This window comes from Cyprinodon variegatus, unplaced genomic scaffold (genome assembly GCF_000732505.1).
Source record: "Cyprinodon variegatus isolate N-32 unplaced genomic scaffold, C_variegatus-1.0 Scaffold240, whole genome shotgun sequence".
Classification (NCBI taxonomy): domain Eukaryota; kingdom Metazoa; phylum Chordata; class Actinopteri; order Cyprinodontiformes; family Cyprinodontidae; genus Cyprinodon; species Cyprinodon variegatus.
In genome coordinates this window covers 535669-556143 of record NW_015150693.1, presented here as the reverse complement: position 1 = coordinate 556143, position 20475 = coordinate 535669, and the positions used below count along the sequence as shown (strand labels likewise).

General features: G+C 36.2%; 1 protein-coding gene across 1 annotated transcript in view; it reads right to left on the bottom strand.

Moving 5' to 3' along the window:
- Window positions 1–5730: 5730 nt before the first annotated feature.
- Window positions 5731–20475, bottom strand: part of plod2 (procollagen-lysine, 2-oxoglutarate 5-dioxygenase 2) — a 43740-nt gene continuing 28995 nt past the window's right edge. Inside the window, exons 8-18 of the mRNA XM_015381724.1 lie at window positions 18599–18724; window positions 18389–18510; window positions 16738–16842; window positions 15765–15890; window positions 15461–15602; window positions 12169–12282; window positions 11855–11920; window positions 11562–11666; window positions 9311–9457; window positions 7533–7658; window positions 5731–7347 (exon numbers count right to left, since the gene is read on the bottom strand). Coding sequence (XP_015237210.1) covers window positions 7192–7347; window positions 7533–7658; window positions 9311–9457; window positions 11562–11666; window positions 11855–11920; window positions 12169–12282; window positions 15461–15602; window positions 15765–15890; window positions 16738–16842; window positions 18389–18510; window positions 18599–18724 — 1335 coding nt within the window. The 3' untranslated portion in view covers window positions 5731–7191. The remainder of the gene's footprint in view (window positions 7348–7532; window positions 7659–9310; window positions 9458–11561; window positions 11667–11854; window positions 11921–12168; window positions 12283–15460; window positions 15603–15764; window positions 15891–16737; window positions 16843–18388; window positions 18511–18598; window positions 18725–20475) is intronic.

Genomic DNA, 20475 nt, shown 5'->3' with positions numbered 1-20475 from the left:
GGGGATGGGTTAAATGCGGAGGTCAATTTCTCCAATGTGAGATCAATAAAGTACAATTATTATTTTTTTCTAGTTGTGCCATAATTATTCTTATGCAGGGGTCTTGAAACCTGATTTCCAGGAACCAGTTTTTAGGCTTGTCTCTGGCTCCACACACACACACCTGACTTAAAAAAATAGGTGATTAGCACAATTCTGTCCTGGATGTCTAATCAGGTAATAATGTAATTATTTGATTTGGGTATGAGGACTAGGGTTGAAGACATTTGTTCAATTGCATTTAGGTTTGGATATTATATGAGCTATGCGAAACATACAAATGCTTAAAAGTAGACTAGATCAGATTGTTGTTATGCTAGAAGGAAAATAACCTGTTTTAGCTCCATCTTTTCAAGCTCAGACCTGCTTTTCCATCTCTTGTTTTAGGAAAAGCCTCCCTTATGATTTTGCTATTATTATGTTTTAGTCGTTTGTTCATAGATAGTTTTGCACCATAGAATTTTGAATAAATATTGTGATCCTCACATGAGCATGGATGTGTTTTATATTGACTCCACACTCTTGGATCAGAAGTTAGAGTTTCATTCATCTGATTGGTTTGACCTTGTAAGATTCTGCTGTTAAAATGTTAAAAAAACATTTTTGTCTTTTCTGTTTTGTCATAATGATCCTCAAACATAAAACACAATACATTTATCCATGATTGCTGTGTCCCATAAATTTTAGCAAGCGTTATTTTCAACTTTCACTTTCAATTTTCCTCTAGCAAATTCCGCAAAAATTTTCCTCTAGCAAATGCTTGCCGAGCTCCAAATAACTTATTTCACCCATGTCAACGTCCCTAGTTGCAACTTCTCTAAATGTGAGTATCTCCAGGTTGAATTGCTCTTGTCAGGCATTTGAGGTTAGGAAGACAGCCATATAAGACACTGCTTTTCAGTTCAGTGACTTTTACTTTGGCATGTCAGGCTTATTAGAGTAAACAAGACTGAGTACATGAGAACCCTGGATCTTCACATTTTTTGGGGAGAAACATACAAAACCATGTATCTGTTTTTGACCACTTAACAACTAGTCATCTTTGGCATATTACATAAAATACAAAGAAAAAAAATATTATGACTTGACAGAAAACAAACAAAGATAAATGGCTATGAATATTATACTCCCCTACAACTGCAGTGCCTTTGCAGGGCACAACTGTCGTCATAGCTATGCTCTTTACTAAACATGACATAGTTCGAAACTTTGCAATGCAAATAGTAATGATAAATAGTTTGCACAATAAATGGTTTAATATAGGGTAAAACACACTAAACATACATGTATTTGGCAAGCAGTTATATTTTCCCTAAACAAGATGATAAGATGAGAACATTGATTGGGGTTGTCTCAAACAGCTATGAGTCAAACAACATAGTATGACTTCAGAGAGTGAAACATATTTTTACTTTACATATTTTCTAGGTCGATTTCTTGGCACAACTCTTACATTGGAATAGTTTAATGAGTGCAAAATCCCGGAACCTGAAACCAAGCAGTGGTTATTCACAAAAAAACTAAAGTTAAAAAATGCACAGCTGCACTGACTGTCCTCATTTTTTGTTTATAGTACTTTTCCACTGACTTCGTATTGCACTGTGCATGAACCCAGATACCCCAACCTCCACCCTCTTCTCCAAACATAATTAGAGTAATTTATAGTGAGCTAGCCACATTGTATGCTGTATATACAATACATATGTGCACACATAGTTGGGCCTCTTCATCTAATGCGCCTTGGTTTAAGAGATGAATTTGCATTCCTCATATTTTATTAGAAATGTATTGATGCAGGCTAGAATTTGAAGAACTGGTTTTCGGTTTACATTTTTCAGAATTATTTTCTAAGGAAATCTTAGGGGAACATCTAAAAAGTTTGGCAGGAGGCATATGTTAAATTAGCAAATAATTGGTTCCATATACAATTAAATAATCTTTATCATTTGGAGAAAGTACAAATTTTTTGACTCACATTGGTAGGAATTTTGAGCAAGTATTTTTACAGTATCATTTGTATTGAAAAATATGTCCTCAAATAAAAAAAAATCTGTTTGTCTAAACTAGATAAATTGAACCAGCTTGTTTGCACTTTTGTCAGAATCCCTCTCCTTTACTCCAAAGCTGTGGGTTTTCCATAAGGGTGGGAGATAAAGTTGGCCATTCAGTTATCAGTTCTAGCCTGTTATCAGTAGCTGGCATCAAAATGGACATACAGTAGCGTCCTGCACCAAGGATGTAGACACTGCTGAGTGCTGGATAATTTCTACACCAACACCAGACCATTAATGGCCACTCTGTCAGAGCTCAAGTCTTCCTCTGTGGAGAGCGGAGAACCTCCTAGAAAGACAAAATTTCAACGGCAACCTACAAATCAGGCCTGTTTTGTAACTGTACAGATGAAAGGACATCTTAATGAAAGGCACAGAGAATTCTCTTTGGAGTTTGCTGAACAGCCCCTGAACCACATAGTGAAAGTCCTGGAGAGCCAGAGTCCAAACTTTATTGCGATTGATCATCTGTGATGGTTATGCAAAGATGTCACCCACCCAACCTAAGGGATCTTAAATGCATTAAAATGTACTAGTGTCAACACTAGCAGTTAGCCATGGCTTGTTAATCCTAGTGTTTTGCACAATAGGTAAAAAGCCACACAAGCAGCAACACTACTGCCTGCAGTTCAGTTCCTGATTTTTGGAATCACCCATTTTGGTGGAGAAGAGACAGGAGGTGGTAACAAGAGCTGATGTAAGAAACCTTAAAGTAATAATGTAAGTACACAAGAAGGACCAAAATCACGCTTTGAGTAGCGTAAACTCTTGTGGGCTTTTCTGGCTTGTGCACGGACTCCATATGGAAAAACCAAGACACTATCAAAATCAACATTTTCTAGCTTTCTTTTGATTACATAATTTTGAATGACTAAATTAGATGATAAGTTATTTAGTACCTATCTAGCATTTTCACCTAATAGAATTTTACTCTTGATTAAATTCTCAGCCTAAATTACAATTCTTGAAGGAACACATGGGCATAACTTTTATAGCCGTCATGGCATAGATGCCAGAGCCATTTTATGGGCCCAGTCCAGCCCTGCATGTTACTCAGCCTATCTCTCCCATTTAAAAACCCACTAAAATGTACTTTAAGAGCAATGCAGAGTGGGATGATTGGAGTAGAATATGCCACTTGCAGCTGCTTTCAGTTATAGAACTGCATCAGCATGTACCTTTAAGTTATCATTCTTGGTCATTTTAAATCACCTAAAAATGATAACAAATGTTTTGTTTAAATGAGTGAAAATCTTAACAATATATCCATTTTTTTTTTTTACACAAATGAATTAGAGCACAGGGTCAGCTTGTGAGAATGGCTGATGGTTAACTTATGTTAAGCAGGTTCTGAGAATTTCCCTTTCTCTTAAATGTCACATTCAATGCTACAGTCTTTGAGTCAATGCTACCAACTGAGACCACACACTGGCTGGCTTAAAGCATTTAAATTCCTGTGTGATTATAAACACTTCTTTTAAATCCATTGTTGAGTCTGGGCCAGATTGTATACTGTCATAATAGCTAAATTACCATTCTCTCTTGGAGACAGTACAGCTAATAACATACTTGACTTTTTATTATTATAAGGTCTTACTTTTACTAGTTTATCCTAAACACATGAAATCGCCATGTTAAAGCATGTCTAAAACACATACTTCCAGCTTCCAATGGACTAAATAAAACCAGGTTTCTCAATCCATTCCTTCTTTTAATAAAACCTTTACTGCTGCATTTTTCTATCTTGGTCAGAGAGCAGTTTATGCTGCATACCTGGTTGCAATCAATGTCACCTTTCAGAGGGTATGGAGTGAGGGCAGTTCAAGGGAAATGATAGACACAAAAGGCTCTTTCAGCACCAAGAGCCTCCCTCCCTCCCTAGTCTGACCCACATCTTTCCTCCATAGCTCCTACTCAAACATTCAGCCTTCATCTTGGCTTTAGAAGAAGCAGATACATGCCTTTGGTCAGTCAGACAGCAATGTAGAGTAAAAATAACATGCATATAGGATGTAGGGAAATTTGATAGAGATGTAAGACTTAAGATGTTTCATATCTGTGAGGTACATGTCTAAAATGATAGCTTATAATCATTCAGTTAAACCAGCTGAATAAAACACCAACTATCATCACTTTTTTATTGCATGACCATGTACTTACAACAACCATCCTCAATACATCCTCCGTCATTAGTCTTTATATCACCCATCTCTAAAACTTTCATCTGGTTACATGTGAATGTATGCACACTGCTCCAAAGGTACACAGAGGCACATTCCTATGGATGTATTTCATCACACCACACCTCAAAACACACCAGCGCACACAAGCTCTAGTGTGTTTTAGTTGATTGATTTAACATGTGACATGTTTCAACTTGGAAACCAAGTGAATCAGTGATAACATCATATGTCTGTCTGAAGAGATGATGAAGAGTAAAGCTGCTAGACATGAAGCCATGCTCCAGGTCAAATGTCTGAATATAAATTTACAATTTAAGTCAAAGCATTGAGTTTGTTTTTCCCCTTATATTTTAAGAGAGAAAACACCAAGATAAGAAAGAGGGGCTGTCTTAGGCCCTCACAAATTAAACCATAGCAACTAATTAAACTGGTAAAAACTTTGAAATCAGCCATTCCACAGTATTTAAAATAGTCAGTAACTGGGGGACATTTGGAGAACAAGAATCTAGCTGTTTAATCAAGCTTGTCCATAAAACAGGCTAAGACTGCTAAATAAAGTTTCCCAAAACCTGAAAATACCACCAAAGGACCTACAGCAGGCTGTTGGTGCAACTAACGTAAAACTGCATCAAAAAAGACTGCAAATGTTTATCTTTTGTGGCAGGTCTGCAAGAGTAAACCTTTGCTCTAAAAACCTGAAAGCCAGAGCAAGGTTTTCCCCAAAATATAAACAAAGGCCATATCTGAAGTGTTATTTAAGCATATGGATGACCCTAAGATTGAATCATTTAGACAACCGAACAGGACAGGACTTGAGTAAACAGCATACATCATTGTAAGAAATATTCTGCATATCGGCAGTGAGGATTAGTTTTAGGTTTCATGTTTTTCGTTGTTTTCTTTCATGCAGCAGAACCTGAGCAGCTCATGAATATATAACCAACCAATAAACCCTGATTCTTGCTTTGTAAAAACTGAAACAGAACAAAATTTTACTACCTTCCAGAGGGGAGGGGTTACCTTACTTTTTTCCTTATTGAGTGTATGTGTTTTCATTTTCTGTCAAATAAGTAAAAAAGATACATTTTTGTATTTTCTTGTTTTTAAATCACTTTTAAACCAGTGGATAAAAAGAAGATTAGACAGTGAAATGAAAATATGTATAAGAAATTATACTTCCAATATAATATCAAGCTTTTATTAAAAGCACTGTTTGGACTTTACCCTTTCTGGTTATTTTTGGACTTTCTATATTTAAATTTGATGGCATAAAGTTGAGAAGTATTGATGTCCATGCCCTGGTGAATTGGATATGGTGAATTCAGCCAAGAGGTGACATCTGAAAATGGCACTGCAGATGTCTGCAGCTTCTGCACAAAGGACCTACCCTAATTGAAAAACTAAAACAAAGAGGCAGTAATGCAAATAACAAAAAAATTAACACATTTTTTGTAACTGATTTTATTGAATCGCGACAATAACTTAAACATGTTCGTTTGCTGAGTTTCAAAATCCAGTCAGTCACGCCCATCAGAAAAATAGGCAAATACATTTTCAGGAAAACAAATCAGTTTTGTCGTTTTTTTAAAGAAAGAAGCACAAGACAGTGAAATATGGACAACACAAAAGAGTGAGCTGAAATCTGCTGTCTCGTCACATGTTCACAATGAGAGAACTAGCCTTTTCAAAGTTCTTTCAAAGGAAAGTCTGGAATAAGCTTCTTTGGTGAAGGAAAACAAGTCGGTATGGCCTCAGGCAATTAAGGACCTTTGTCTTAGATGAAAATAAGTTGAAGTTGACTAGCACCAGTAGTAAGCTTCAATTTGTGCAGAACTCTCCCTGAAACACAATTATTGTAGCTAATGTGCACATGCTTCAGCTGAGTTGCTTGTGAAGATACCAGTGTGTATGACACCTACCAAGATGGTATCAAATCATTACCGTAAAACACAAAAACCGACCTACAGTATAAAGATATGCTTTCTTCTCTAAAATGAATGTTTACAGTTGTACTGTTGCAAAGCTATGTAGCCGTCTACTTGTTTTTTATTGCAGTCTATTTTGTCATTTAATTTGCTTGCTACTTTTCTTCATTATATTCACTGATTGACAGAGATTCTTAAAAAATAAACTTATTGTATTCGTTTTAAAGCATTTGCTCAAATTAAAATGAAAAAAAAAAACAACAAAAAAACTGCATCATGGAACCATCGGACACAAAATTGATCCAAAACAAATGACTGAAGCAAAAATAAAGAGGGGTGCTAATGCTGTTTAAACAAATTCTTTTACAATAAATTTAAAAGATCCTGCAAACTCATAAAATTAGAATAGAAATTCAAAAGGTAGAATAGCACACAAAACACATACAGTGAACAAAAACAACTATGCATTGGACCCTTAGCAAAAATATTAATAGGATGCTTCCCAAACGTCATCTGGAGAAAAGGAAGAAAAGGTTAGTTTTTCCTTGAATCTCTTATTTTTAAAATTTAATTGCTCATAGCATCCATTATGCCTTTAGTAAGGATCTAGTCCCAAGTCAATGACTTTCTCCCCTAGTGCTCTGGAGCACTCTCATCATGCTGTGCTAGTTTTTGTTAGTTTTTTCCACTGCTGGATTTTTGTCTTTGCATGGGTTTTGTGTGTTAGCATCAATTAGGTTATGTATTTGAGGTGAGTGTTGTGTTTGTAGCATGTTTTATGTTTGCTGCTATTTTCTGTAAATTTAGATATTTACATTTGCTGCATATTTCTTTTGATATATTTTTTTGTGTTTGTTAGTCTCATTTTGGGTATGCTAGTTTAATGTTTGCATTTACAGGACCTTTTAAACTTGCTGTGAAATTATGTACTTAAACTGCATTTGCACCCCTAGACCATTTTAGAACATATTTACAGTATGTTTAAAATTAAGTTCAAGGATCAACAAATGACACTGCGATGTATCGAGTGCCGTTGGTGGTAGGTAAACCTTCATGGAGATGAGTCAGACGTCCAGGATGCATGAAACTCCATCCTTTCCTTGGTGATTCTATGGAGCAGTTGTATCGATGGAAGCGGCAACCTCCACCCTAATGAGAATGTAAATGAGGAGAGCGGGAAAACATTTTTTTTTTTGTGAGATGCACAAAACAGTTATGGCCAAAAAAAGACCAAAAAAATCACAAACCTAACAAAGAACTCCACAGTAGTCTGCTCAATTTATTACTCATGTTATACAGGAAAACCCCTGACTTATTTGCAAAACTTATCTCACCTGAAAATCAGTATCCTTGTTGTTGAGAGCGATGTTGATGGTGAAGGTGGAAGAGTCATGATGGGGCCTCAAGAAGGCTTGTCTATGGGGTGTGTATTTAACTACAAAGTTCATCAATGCATATCCCTGTTAAGAAAAAAAAACAAAAAAAAAAAACAATTATGTGTCTTTTTTGCTAGTCATTGCTTCATATTTATAAAAAAGCAGGATGAAAGTCTGCAAAAACACCCAGGAATAACATGATACTGGCTGGTTATTCTAAAATTTTAAAAACGTAGGCTTGCAAAACAGCAGAGTGTTTTGCAATAGGATCCATGCTAGACAATTTGTCAAAAGCACTGCAGTTTTCCCTGGATTGCACAGAATAGTGCAGAACAGTCCCTTCTCCACATGTTTCTATGCCTTGGCTGAGAATCGCTTTCTACATGCTATTGCCTTGCTTACAACAAATGCACTATGGCTTTTAACCTTTCCCTCTCCCTCTTGTTGGAGAACGTTTTTTTCTCTCTCTCCCATTCCCTCCCTGTCTATCCTACTTAGCTCAGTGTTTGCTATGTACTGTTTTTTTTTTTTTGCAGTCTCAAACTCTATCCTACTAAGGATAAAGTTTAAAATATGATTTTTTTCCCTCCTCTGACCTATTGTGATCCCTTTCTTTTGTTTTTCTTACTATAAGGCCAGCTCCTTTTATGGCAGCAAGGCCTTGAACACCACGTGCCCCATCTGTAATGCCGTCTAATGTCTTTCTGTATGTTTTTGTCTTATTGGACAGGCTGTACTGAATCTGAATTCCCCTTTGAGGATTAATAAAGTGTCATTGAATTTAATGGAATTGTGAAGTCTGAGAGAGATGCAAAAATACCTGTAGTGATGGTATGGAAAAAAAGCTTCTGTCATCAGTTATATAAGAGTTAATTTTGTTTTAAACCAGTGTTAATAACTAATCACTGAGTCACTATATTCAATACTTATTTGAAAGAGACAGTAGCAATAACCTTTAATGGATTCTTGGAGCTATGTAGCAACTGAAATGACAGCAAGCATCCTTAATCTTAAAACTAAGGTTCTTACATGTAAAGTTAACTGACCACTCTAGGTGGCCCTTAGGTCTAAGAGTGTTAGTCTGCATTTAACTTAAAGTGAAACTGAAAACACATGGAAAAATGTTAGAATTGGCCAATGATATATTTGACAGCTAATGAGTTGACACTATGTTTATAATGGTAGTGCATAAGCTAAGAACCACACAAAATAGACTGTAGGTTGGCTACTTACAAAGACCAGAGATTGGAAAACATGAAATTATAACATTACTGAGATATTTCAGTTTCCTTCTGCAGTAACCACAGCAACAAATATGCCCCAACCATTACTTAAACCAGTAATATAACTTATTACATTTATGGTACTGATAACACTGTACACAATTACTTTTCTCAAAACCAAAATATTACCAGGTGACAGATAAAGCTTTCACTTTTTTGGCTCCTGATTTTGATTGTTTTTGAGACCTGAAATCCTGAAGTCCATCATTGTGGGACTTTACTGCTGCATAGAGAAGTGCTTAATTCTAGCTAGAATGCATGGATCTGTGTGCTAGCAGACTTTCTTCCTTTCTATGCAGCGCAAAACCAATTTTAAACATATTACAGCCATATAGGATTTGGAGGGAGAAAAACTTAAAATGAATGTGTTGGAAACCAAGATAGCGAAAAGTACATACAAATAAAAGTTTTAGATGAAAGAAAAGGGTTATGAGTATGTCAAGTCAGACTAACCTTTGTGTAGTAACCAGAGAAAACCTTTAATGTGACGGGTGATATGTACTCTCGGAGAAAGTGAAGCCATTCCTTATCGAAACCAATTTGTTTCATGTGAATGTCATCAGTTGGCACCGTCTCGTAGCCTCCAGCAATCCTCTTGTCCTAAGAAAAAGAAGAGGAAAAAATCCTTGTGATTAACGATGGAACAAATGACCCACCATCCTAAAAGTGTGTGACCACAGCCTTTAATGTAATGATGATGATGATGATGTGTCTGTGTGCCTTTAAGACCGCAGGCTGGGCTGACGTCTGTCTGCATGAAACTTAATGACCCAACCAGGACAGTCATTTCCCAAAAAGTTATTTAAAGTATCTGCATGCAATCAGTCTGCAAAGGCAAACTCTGAGACACTAAATGACCAATTTTGACAACATAAAACAGGCCACATAAATAAAATTTTCTCAAAAATACATTGGTAGCAGGATTACTTGTTTTCAAATTTTTTTTAGAGATGGAGATTGTGGTAACCATTGTCTACTACTGTAGCTGAGTTCAACAACAACAATAAAGCAAACCAATGCATTGTTGATACACAACATTTCATGGCATATAGAACCTTTTCATTCCAAACCACTAACCCAGTGGTAGTATGAAATAGCTTGTTGTCTTGGTGTGCTGAAGGCATTGCACATTAAACTTTTTTGGAAATGTATCTATGAGCTTTAAATATTTTGCATACGATACATAAAATTTCTCTCTTGATAGTATCCTTTAAAAACGTATAATACATCAATGATGTTATCTTTATTGGCAATATCTTGCTTAGTGTTAAACCAGTCCTTCATTTATGTTATAAACCAGTATAATGAGTATGTTTTTAACTTTTAATATTCAACTATACCAGTCAATATAAATATCACATTATGCAAAAAGGTATTGAAGATTTTATTAATAACTTAATAAGAGGTTTAAAGGCACACCGTGGACTTTTTGACCTAAAGAGTTGATGCATTAATGAGTTATTTTAAATATTTAAAAAATGTTTTCTATTTTAAGTATTTAAATATTTTAAATGATTCTTCAGGCTAATATACAGTGCTTAACACTGCTACAAGCGGGGCTTCTCTATTGAAACATTGGCCAGATCATGTGACCTGGAAGAAGGTATCTCTTTACGGCCACAGGCTTTTATATAGTCATGGAGCTCAGGCTTTTGCTCAACTATTTTTCCAACTACTCGACTACTGGTTAAGGGCTGAGGCAAGAAAACATTTTAAACCTTCTTAGGAGGCTAAAAAGAGAAAACGTGAAAGGGATGTGCCTGAGGAAAAACAAGAGTCAATCTTGGAAAGGAGTTTTTTAATTGCCAAAGGCTGGAAGAAGAAGCCAGATATAAAACCAATTCTCTTTTTGTAACTTTATTACATTGCTCCTAGTATACAGTCATATGTCTTTTTTATTATTTTCAATGTTTAGTAGAAGCAAAATACGGGCAGTTACAGGTCTAGCGCCCCCAGTGGCAAAAAGTTATATGGTGTAAAGAAAATGAACAGAACAGAAAATAAAAGTGGTACACAAAAAAAATAATTGTACAGAATCAAAACCAGCAAGAGACTTGGAGGGAAAATGGGAAGTAAAGAAACAGAATGTACCATACAAACCAAAATAAAACAGGAATTTACATTAAACTAACAACAACTCCAACTGCAAGGAATGTATCTACACAAACACTATTACAAAACAACTGCTTTTTTAAATAATTTACCATTAAGGCTATGTAAACTTGAAATTAAAAGTGTGAGTTACTGTCTTAGCAACCTAATACCATCAAAGTATGTCTGTAAAATATGTACACAAACCTCAAATATTTGTTACTATTGTTTAACAATTACATTTTACAATATTTTCTGTTTGTCATAAGAAGGTTCAAGAGGTTTAAATATTTTGAAAGTATCTGGGTTTTTTTTTTTGTATATTATATGTATTTTTGGAAACCTTTCCATTTCCACCACAAATTGTGGTGTGGTTTTGTACACTGGAGGTTAGTTTGGAAAAATGTTTGAGGCACGACAACACCAGGTCATTAATACACTGAAACCCTATATTTAAAGTGTTTTTCATTTACTGATATTATTTAAAAACGCAAAAAATATGTATACACAAAAAAGGACCAAAAATGACAGAAAAAAATTTCAACAGCCTTGCAGTGTATTTTGTTTTCTGTTTTACTTTTATGTTCCGGAAGTCTACAGCAACAGTACTGACCTCATGTTTGCCCCCAGACCATACACCATAGTGCTCCATCTCCTCCACTATTTCATCACACGCCTTCACTGAGAGCACAGGAAACCAGAACACATCTGGACAAGGCTGCAAATCACACATAAACACAAATATAGTGAGACAGACTTGACTCAAACCTTCACCTGGTGTTGTAGCTGCTGTAATACAACACCCAGTAAAGCTAAAACCAGATGTTAGGATTTCCCTGCTACGTCATGTCATTGCCTTTCACTCACACTCAGTCTGTGAACGTAGAGACACACATAAATACAAACCTCCTCCAACTGGTTTTCAGTAAAAATTCGGGTATAGTTTGGGTGGATGTACTTTTCCTTCCAGTCCTGCATGTGGAGATATTTTCAGATTAGTAGATATTTTTTCACAGTATGTGTTGACCTGCATTCCAGAGAGGGCTAATCTCCTTGCCCACAGCTTTATCAGCCAGCAACCCTCTTACACTATGGTTTTATTTTGTCTCATTTATAATTCCTTCATTTCTTTTAATAACTTGCACAGTTCGCTGCCGTTTATCGTGAAGGAAATAGATTTCACATGCGTGTAAAAATAATGAAAGAACATAACGACTTACCACAGGGTTTTCAAATATCTGCCACAAGTCGTTATTGTAACGAGATATGTTATAATTAGCCGTGGAAATGAGCCTCCCAAACTCATGACGGTTGGTTATGTACATGAACACTCCCTGCAGCAAACAGGGAAATAAATCATTTTAGGTTGCATACAAATGATAGAGTTGAAAGAAAATTGTTTAAAAATGTATAAAAGATATGCATCTGCATAACTATAAAACATGCAGATTTATAGCACATTAAATTCCTTAGTTATTTTTGCTGGCATACGAAAAACAATAAAAACTGATTTAAGTGTGTCTAAACACACTGAAATCATGCTTAACTCTAGGTTGAAGTAGACAGGCGGCTTATAAATAATCTGAGATTATTTATGGGTCAGTCATCTCTGAGTTGCCCTTGACAGGACAAGACAGAGTCGTTAGGGGGTTGGGAGAGGCAAGATCAGAAGGGTGTCCTGGGATGAAGCAAAACTAAAGAGAACACACTAGTATAGTGAGGCATAGGGAGGGTGCTTTGTGGATCTGGACTCATTGTCAGACTAGGCTGTGTTAATGTCAAAAATCACAGATTATGGGTCTTTTAACGTTGTGGCGTGAGTTTCCAAATTGCCAATGTCAAAGCTGTGATTTAGGCCAAATGCAACAGCAGTGAGGTGAAAGGCAGAGCTGTTAGAGCCTAGTCTGAGATCAGTCAGTGTGTTCACTGGGGGGAGGGGAAGCTGCTAACATTTGTTTTTGGTGAGGTTTGGTTTGACAGGGTTAACCATCAGGAAAGAGGACTTGCACATTGACTCTTCAACTTAACAAGGGCTATCTTACCCCAACAGTTCTTAAATCATACTTTTCACAAACAATGAGGTTCACATCAATTTATAAAATAATTACGTTTTTTTAATTTACTTTTATTTCAAATTCTTTCATCTCCTTTAACCACAATCGTAATTATATTTATATTTTATCAACGAAACACATCTGATATTTAATTATTTGAAAGATGAACCTCTGCACTATTGCTTTACAGCTTTAAACAGATACTGTTAACTTTTTTTTTATATTTAGCCCTGTCCATATTTAACATTGTGCGTAATTTGGATTGTTGCAAGATCTGAGTTTTCAGTCTCACAACAAATCAATCTTGAAAGACTCCCCCTAATATGTCCGTCTCGTAACAACCAGAGAGTCAGACCAATGACATGCCAGTGGGGTTTTTTGGGCTGGGACTTTGCATTTGTGGATGGGAAACATTTCTGTGCTTTTCTTTCAACAGGATTAGGAACAAGTTTGATTTATCAGCTTACTTTGCCAGTTGTGAAAATGTCACGATTCACTGCTACAATTGGCTGAAAGCTTATTATGGAAGGCGGGTATTAGTGACACGTCACCCAATCAGCTTGAAGTATTGTACTAAACGTCCCTCCTTTTCACAGACGGACTAAAAGGCAGCCAGCGATCTACACATATCAATCGAGGTTAGTCCAAACACTCATCAACTCCAAAATGCCCCACTTGCTGTGCTTTTTGGAGTTTGTTTTTCACCGCTTTATGTGGTAGCGGCCAAGGACCCTTTGGCCGCTACTTTGATTAATGGTAGACTTTACCAGCCTATAAATTTAGATGGATGGCTGCGGTTCAATATATTTTCAGTATAATCTTACTCTTTCCTTTCTGATAATGAATTAACAAATGCTCTGAGGTTTTAGGTTTTTAATGCCTTTTACATCCTCCATGATTCTTTTTTTTTGCACTTCAATTTTGTGTAAAACCTTTACATCCTTTACCGAACAGCAGTAAACATTTTGCGGTTATATTAAACTCCATAATTTGCTATCAATTAAGAGCTGATGGCTCTTGATTTTCTTTTTTCCAGTATCAAATTAGTAAATAACAAACACCTGTATGTGTTTTTTTTTAGATATAAAAAGAATGAAGAAAAAAGGCCATGTATCTTTATCATTATAGCTTATAAATATGCTAAATTTTGTGTTGGTCAGTGACATGATTTTAAAAAATACATTTATATTTAGGGTCACAGAGTAACAAAACGGAGATATAATTCAAGACTGCAACTAATTATTAAAACCTTCATTATCATTAGGGTATTTTTCAATGACTGATGCATTGGACAATAAACTAGATCTCAAAGCTAAATATTATTAAAACCTAAAAGTTTAACATATTCTGCCTCTGACAGGCCTAAAAGTATAATTGGTTTCTGAGTGCAATATCAATGGAAATTAGAATATCAGAAAGCAGAACAATCAAAGTAAATATTGACCTTAGGGGACCTGAGCATATGGAATGATTCCGGAGAAGGGGAGTCTTTTTCCCTGTGACTGGTCTAAAATGAAGGAGAAGCATCATGTAAATAAGACTGCATAAATTTTACTAAGAGTAAGAGACAAAGTGACAGATAAAGTATTTTCATGTCACACATATTAGAACTTAGAAGGAGTGAAAATGCACCCGCATGATCAAAGTAGCAAGATTCCCTCTGAAGCTGATGTTTCTGTGGAAGAGTTACAGGAAGGATGCACGCAGAGCAGGGTAGCAGTTCAGCTCTAAGCATAGGCGACATGTAGTTGTCACAGAGTACAGCTGAGAGAACAGTTTAAAGGTTTTTAGAAAAGAAAGCAAAACAAGATTAATGTCGTCAGCTGCCAAGCCAGGCATTGCAACTGACTGAGATCATGGCAAAAAGGGCAGAAGAACATGAAGGGTGAGGGAATGCAAGTAGAGCAGAGAACCTTAATGCTCTGCAGGCAAACCATGTACAGGGTTTAGGTCATGCCTTGGTGACAAAGACTTTCAAAACAATTGAATACTTTTTGCTTATGCCTTAAATCTGTCACACAACTATGTAGCTGCCTTGGATTTTAAATTAGAAAAATAACACTCCAACATTGCCTTTCTACAAATCCATTACTGTAGCATAACTGGCAAAAGATATAGCTGAAACATGGAGTCACATACTGTTTGAATATGTGAAATTTACTAAGGTGTCAATGTTGCAACAGAGAAGAAAAACATTTGTTGTCATAAGCCTTGCTACTAGCAAATTTCACAAGGTTCTAATGTACTTTTAACTTACAGTGACACATGATACATTCTTCAAATTTATTCCACTTGAGGAACATAGATAAACAATGTTTAACACAAAACATACATTTCTGGTTGCAAGATCTTAAAATATATTTTTAGATTTGCCAACATACCTAGTATAGAAACACTGTGACAGGAGCCTATCAATACATTCATGTTATTAAAAGTGCGGTATTTTTCACCTTCTTACCATTTCTCTGGCGTTTCTACACAAAGCCATATCTGGGTCCAATTTCTCCAGAACAAAGTGATTCCTTTCTTTAAGTTCATTCCTTAAAACGGTTCCCTTGATGAGGTATATGTGCGCCATGAAGGGAATGTTCCACAAACCCCTTAAAACAAAAGGAAACATTTCCCTTTCAATTCACAAGGAGGGTTTGTAAATGTGATTCACTGCATCCATGATTGATTATTTAGAAATGATAGAATTCTACATAAATATGCTATGATATAAATAAGATTAGATAAGCAGTCAGAGATTAAAGCTGACTCACACTCGTTTCCTTTGTACAATGTCGACATAATCCTCAGATCGTGCATAGTAGCCATCCAGGCTCAAGGCTCCCCAAAAGTTTGACCACAGCTTGCCATGACGGGTGACAAGAGGACCAATTATCTTTCTGTGAAGGCAAAGTGGAAAAAATAGTTAAAAAAGCTAACATCCTAATGTACTGATATTCTTTATAACCACTGCACTGGATCAAAACAATTAACACCTGTCTGTAAATCATCACTGCTAATTTAGTCTAATGCAAACCAGGCCTTTAATGTACTGAAATTATTTCGATCCTCACTCCAAGGAGCTCCAAAAATGTTTAATTGTGTTAAACACTAACCCTGACAGGGAATGTGCTTCAACAATTCTAATGGTCAATAAAAAGAATCATCAAGGAATGTGGAATGCTGTTGTTTTTATACTTAAATAAAAACACCAAGCCAACATAGTTTTAGTTATATTATTGTTGGTTAGGAATAATGCAAATGTGTTGGCCCCAACAGACTTGTGCAGACCACATATTCTTGGTTTCTTCAAATGCTGCAGTGCCAACAGAAAATTCTCATGCTGCCTTTAAATATCCTAGAAAGTCTCTCGCCTTACGTACTACCAGTCACTCACATTTCCACTGCAGAAATCCCAATGACATATGGTTTTTGGGAAGTTTTCTTCACAATCATGTGCTGTATAGGGTGATAAAAGGGTTTGCATGTTTGTTTGGGTTTCTTTTGCTATGCCAAGCTGCATTTTGGGGTTAGTGCAGCAGACATTCTGTTTCCATGAGGACAGCCAAAAATCATATCCTTAGCAGCTTTTTTTTTCCTTTAATTGACTCGTCTGTAAGGCTGTAAGGCTGCTGTGGGTTTGCCACCTCAGGGATGAATCCAATGCTTCATTGACCTTGATAGCTACTGTGGAAATGCCCTTAATGGCCTCTAGCGTGGCTACTGCAGCAGCTGACATGTGATTACCTGTTTTGTTCGATGAGAAGCTTCAATGTCTGTCGGTTGGTGAGCATGACGTCAGAATCAAGGCTGAAGTAATAGTCACATGTAGCATCTTTGCGACAAAGATCCCTGATAAAATAAGCATAAAGCGTTGTTGAAAATGTCTTATTTATATTAATAAACTTTGACATGTAATAGTCAATTCAGAGATTGTATATTTAAACCATGTGTACATAATTAAGTTTAACTGATCTTTGATTGCTTTTATATGTCATAGTCTAAACAGTTTAGATACTTTTAGTTAACCATGGTTTTGTTATTGATGGGATCTTAATTAAGCCTAATGTACCGGTAAGACAATTGCAGTACTGTTAAGATTAATATTCTGTTTTAAACAGTTTAAATTATAGAGGCACCAAGAAGCTGACTTGTAAACAGAATTAGCAAGAGTTCAACTTCACTAGGCCAAGAGCAGATGATTGGAAACACAAAATCAGATTTTTTTGTAGTCATTGAAAGCACCATATATAAGCATTACCTTTGTTGTGCTGGGGTTTCTTAATTAAAAGTGATCGAATTCTTTGAAGGCATTTTACCTTTAGTAAACAGTTCATTCAAGATGCTATAACAGAAAGCAAAACTTGCAGATAGTTAGAAGTCCTTTTATTTTCTTCATTACTTAACCAGCTTTAAATAAGTCACAGCCAACCTTTTCAGTGATTCAGGATGTTAATTTCACTGAGTGGCATGCATTAACCAACTTTAGCAAATGGCATTAATGGATCAACATCTTGTTGGCATTTTCTTATAAAAGCCAGTTAAGGTAAGAGTCTGGTTTTCCCTAGTTAGGAATCCTTAACCCTCCTGTTGCCTTCAGATCACAATACCCGAAACTGAGTTAAAATATCAAAATTAACCCTAAATTATATTTTTCAAATTTAAATAAGAGGAAGTTTCCTAGCTTGGCCCTAGCATTAGAAAAAGTGAACCATTGCCTTATTCATCTTTCCAATTTAGCTGCATAAAGAAAATAGTCAATTTGTAAGGGCACTTTTCACTGTTAAACAGTTCTAGATTTTTTTTTTTCAGATGACGAGCAAGACAGTTGATTGAGAAAGGAGAGGTATCAGAAAAAGATGATGGGAAAGAATACAACCCATAACACAATGCTAATTCATCTAGAGAAGTAGATGCCTCAAGCCGAATGAGAGACATTCCTGACAGAAAAGGTGAGTGGTATCGCCATAATAAATGCAGTTTTACTGCCATGTTAAAACGAAAAAAAAATCTGGCAAAATACTGTTGATTTGGTGTTAAAACGAGGGCCAGAAAGGGTAAATTAAATTTGATTGAGGTCTGTTCAAAGATCTGATCAGGATAAGCACAGTGGTAACGCTTATCTTTAATTATGCTAACTGCAATAAAGGTAGGATAAATTGTCGGCTGATTTTGCTTTTGTTTCACAGTGATAAAATCCCTTCCACAGTGACTGCTCATAACATAAGCATTTATGATTATTTTAAAAATTCAAGGATTCCCCAAATCTGGAGACAATCCATTTCTAGTTTACCAGCAAAGCTTAGCCATCAGTAGCTCATTATGAACAGTTTGTATAAAAATTGTTCTTCAAACATCAGATTCTAAAAGATATTCAACTTTTAACAGGCACACATACATTCCCATGTTCCTGGCCTCTCCTTGGCTCAAGTTTTCCTCTGGTCCCACAACTTTAAAACTCTTGAACACGTCCCTGTTCTCCTCCCAGAACCTCTGAATGTGCTTCTCGTGATAAACCTCCTGGGCAGGGAGCCAATATTAACAGATTATAAGCGGTAGACACTTGAGACTGATTTAAAAAAAGCAAAGAGTTTCTGCACCCACTCACATTGTTATGTACAAAGAGTTTCAGTTTATCTTTGGGATAGTCCAGGGTAAGCAGCTGTTTGAAAAACTCAGGAAGGAATGGAGTTGGCTGTTCGATGAAGACTCCGACTAGCACGTCTGGATACTCCTGTTTAGATTAGAGGAAAGACAAATCATTTCTGTTTTAAACAACTGATCACAGCTGTAATAAACCAAGAATATTTACACCTCACTTGTTACATGTATATAAACATTATGGCTCTGCAGATGTCTCACACATTACTTATTCATTTTTAACAGACCCAATTCTTTTACATTTTAAGAAATTGTACATTGCAAGATTTTCTTTTAAACACACAAAACACATAAAAATGCCACTGTGGACATGCTATACATAGATGGGAAAAAAGGAGGACATAGAGATGAGGAAGACTTTCCCATGACACTGAGCTTCAGCCCACACAGGCCAGTCTGGATTCGTAATTTTCTTGACCAGTTCACAGCAAAGGTCTGGGCTGGGGATGAAAAGCCATCCCAGCCGAACCATCTAATTTTCACGTTCCGCAATGACTGTTTTTTAGGCACAGGAAGGAGACCTCAAACTTCAAGCCAACACAAGCTTAAACAGTTTCACTAGGCCTGCAGACAGGCAGACTCAATAAAGAGGAATAGGTGGCATTGACAAAATAAATTATTTACAATAGGCTTTAACACGAGGCAGAAGCAAAAAGTTTGGTTGTGTGGCTGGCACGACACTTGTCTTTGGTTGGATAAAACTTCCAGCGTCTTTGCAGGGCCAAAAGTTCAAAGCTTAAGTGCAACAAAAAGGCACACAGGATTGCCAGTGGACTGAGTTCACCCCAGTGGACAGGCACTGTGGGAGCAGTGTTTCCTCAAGGCCTGATCTTCCAGACGTCTTCCTTCCAAACAAATAAAAGGAAACGGTGGAATGAAATGCCTCTATAGACCATTTTACTTCAGCAACCTTTTCTCCATTCTTTGCAGAAGGTCAAATGTTTTTCTTTTTTTTAATTACCCATGTTTGTACTATAGTAGATCCTATCAAACTATTGAAGGAGCTCATTGAATAGTTACCTCATGGCTTTGGGTGACAACCTGTGTGGCACTTTCTGAAATGATTCCTCAATACTTAAACACAAATTTGTCACATTATAGCCACAATCGTTAACGTATTGAATTGGTATTTTATCTGTATAAAAATAGTGCACATGAAAAGGAGTAAAGGAAACTATATATTTTAATGGTTGTGCTTAAACAAAGCAGCATACCAATGGTATTTAGTCTTGCTAAATTTGCATTGAAAAGCTGTTACTCATAATAGGTATGTCTCTACCAGCTTTTTGATTCTAAGGAACAAAATATGTGTTATTTTCCTTGGAAAAAAGCTGAGTTTGAGTAAGACTGGACATACTGTAGAGCATATGGGCATTAGTGTTAAGGTTTCCCTTATGGATTCTGTTCTGAATTTTAGTTAGTAAATTGTTAGAAAGACGCAGTCAAACTTTTAAGCTAAGATTTGAACCATAATATTGTTGGACTGAATCATGGTCCTGCTTCAAGGTGAACATCCACAATAGCCTTCGTATTCTGCTGCCTCCAATATTGTTTTCTTCCACCATTGATCTATATTTATTTCCATCGATCGTCTCATCCACTGAATGCATTTTGCCTTTACATGGTTAAGAGAGGCATTTCCATGGAATTATACTGCTACTACCACGGTTTTCGGTTCGGTTCGATACATGTTGATTGTTACACCGAAATCCCATAAAAATTGATGGAATTAATGAAAAAATCCCCCCAAAAATAATGGATTCTAATTATTTTAAAAGATCCGCGGAAACCCTGGATCATTTCCGTATGTTTTGCTGCTTTGAA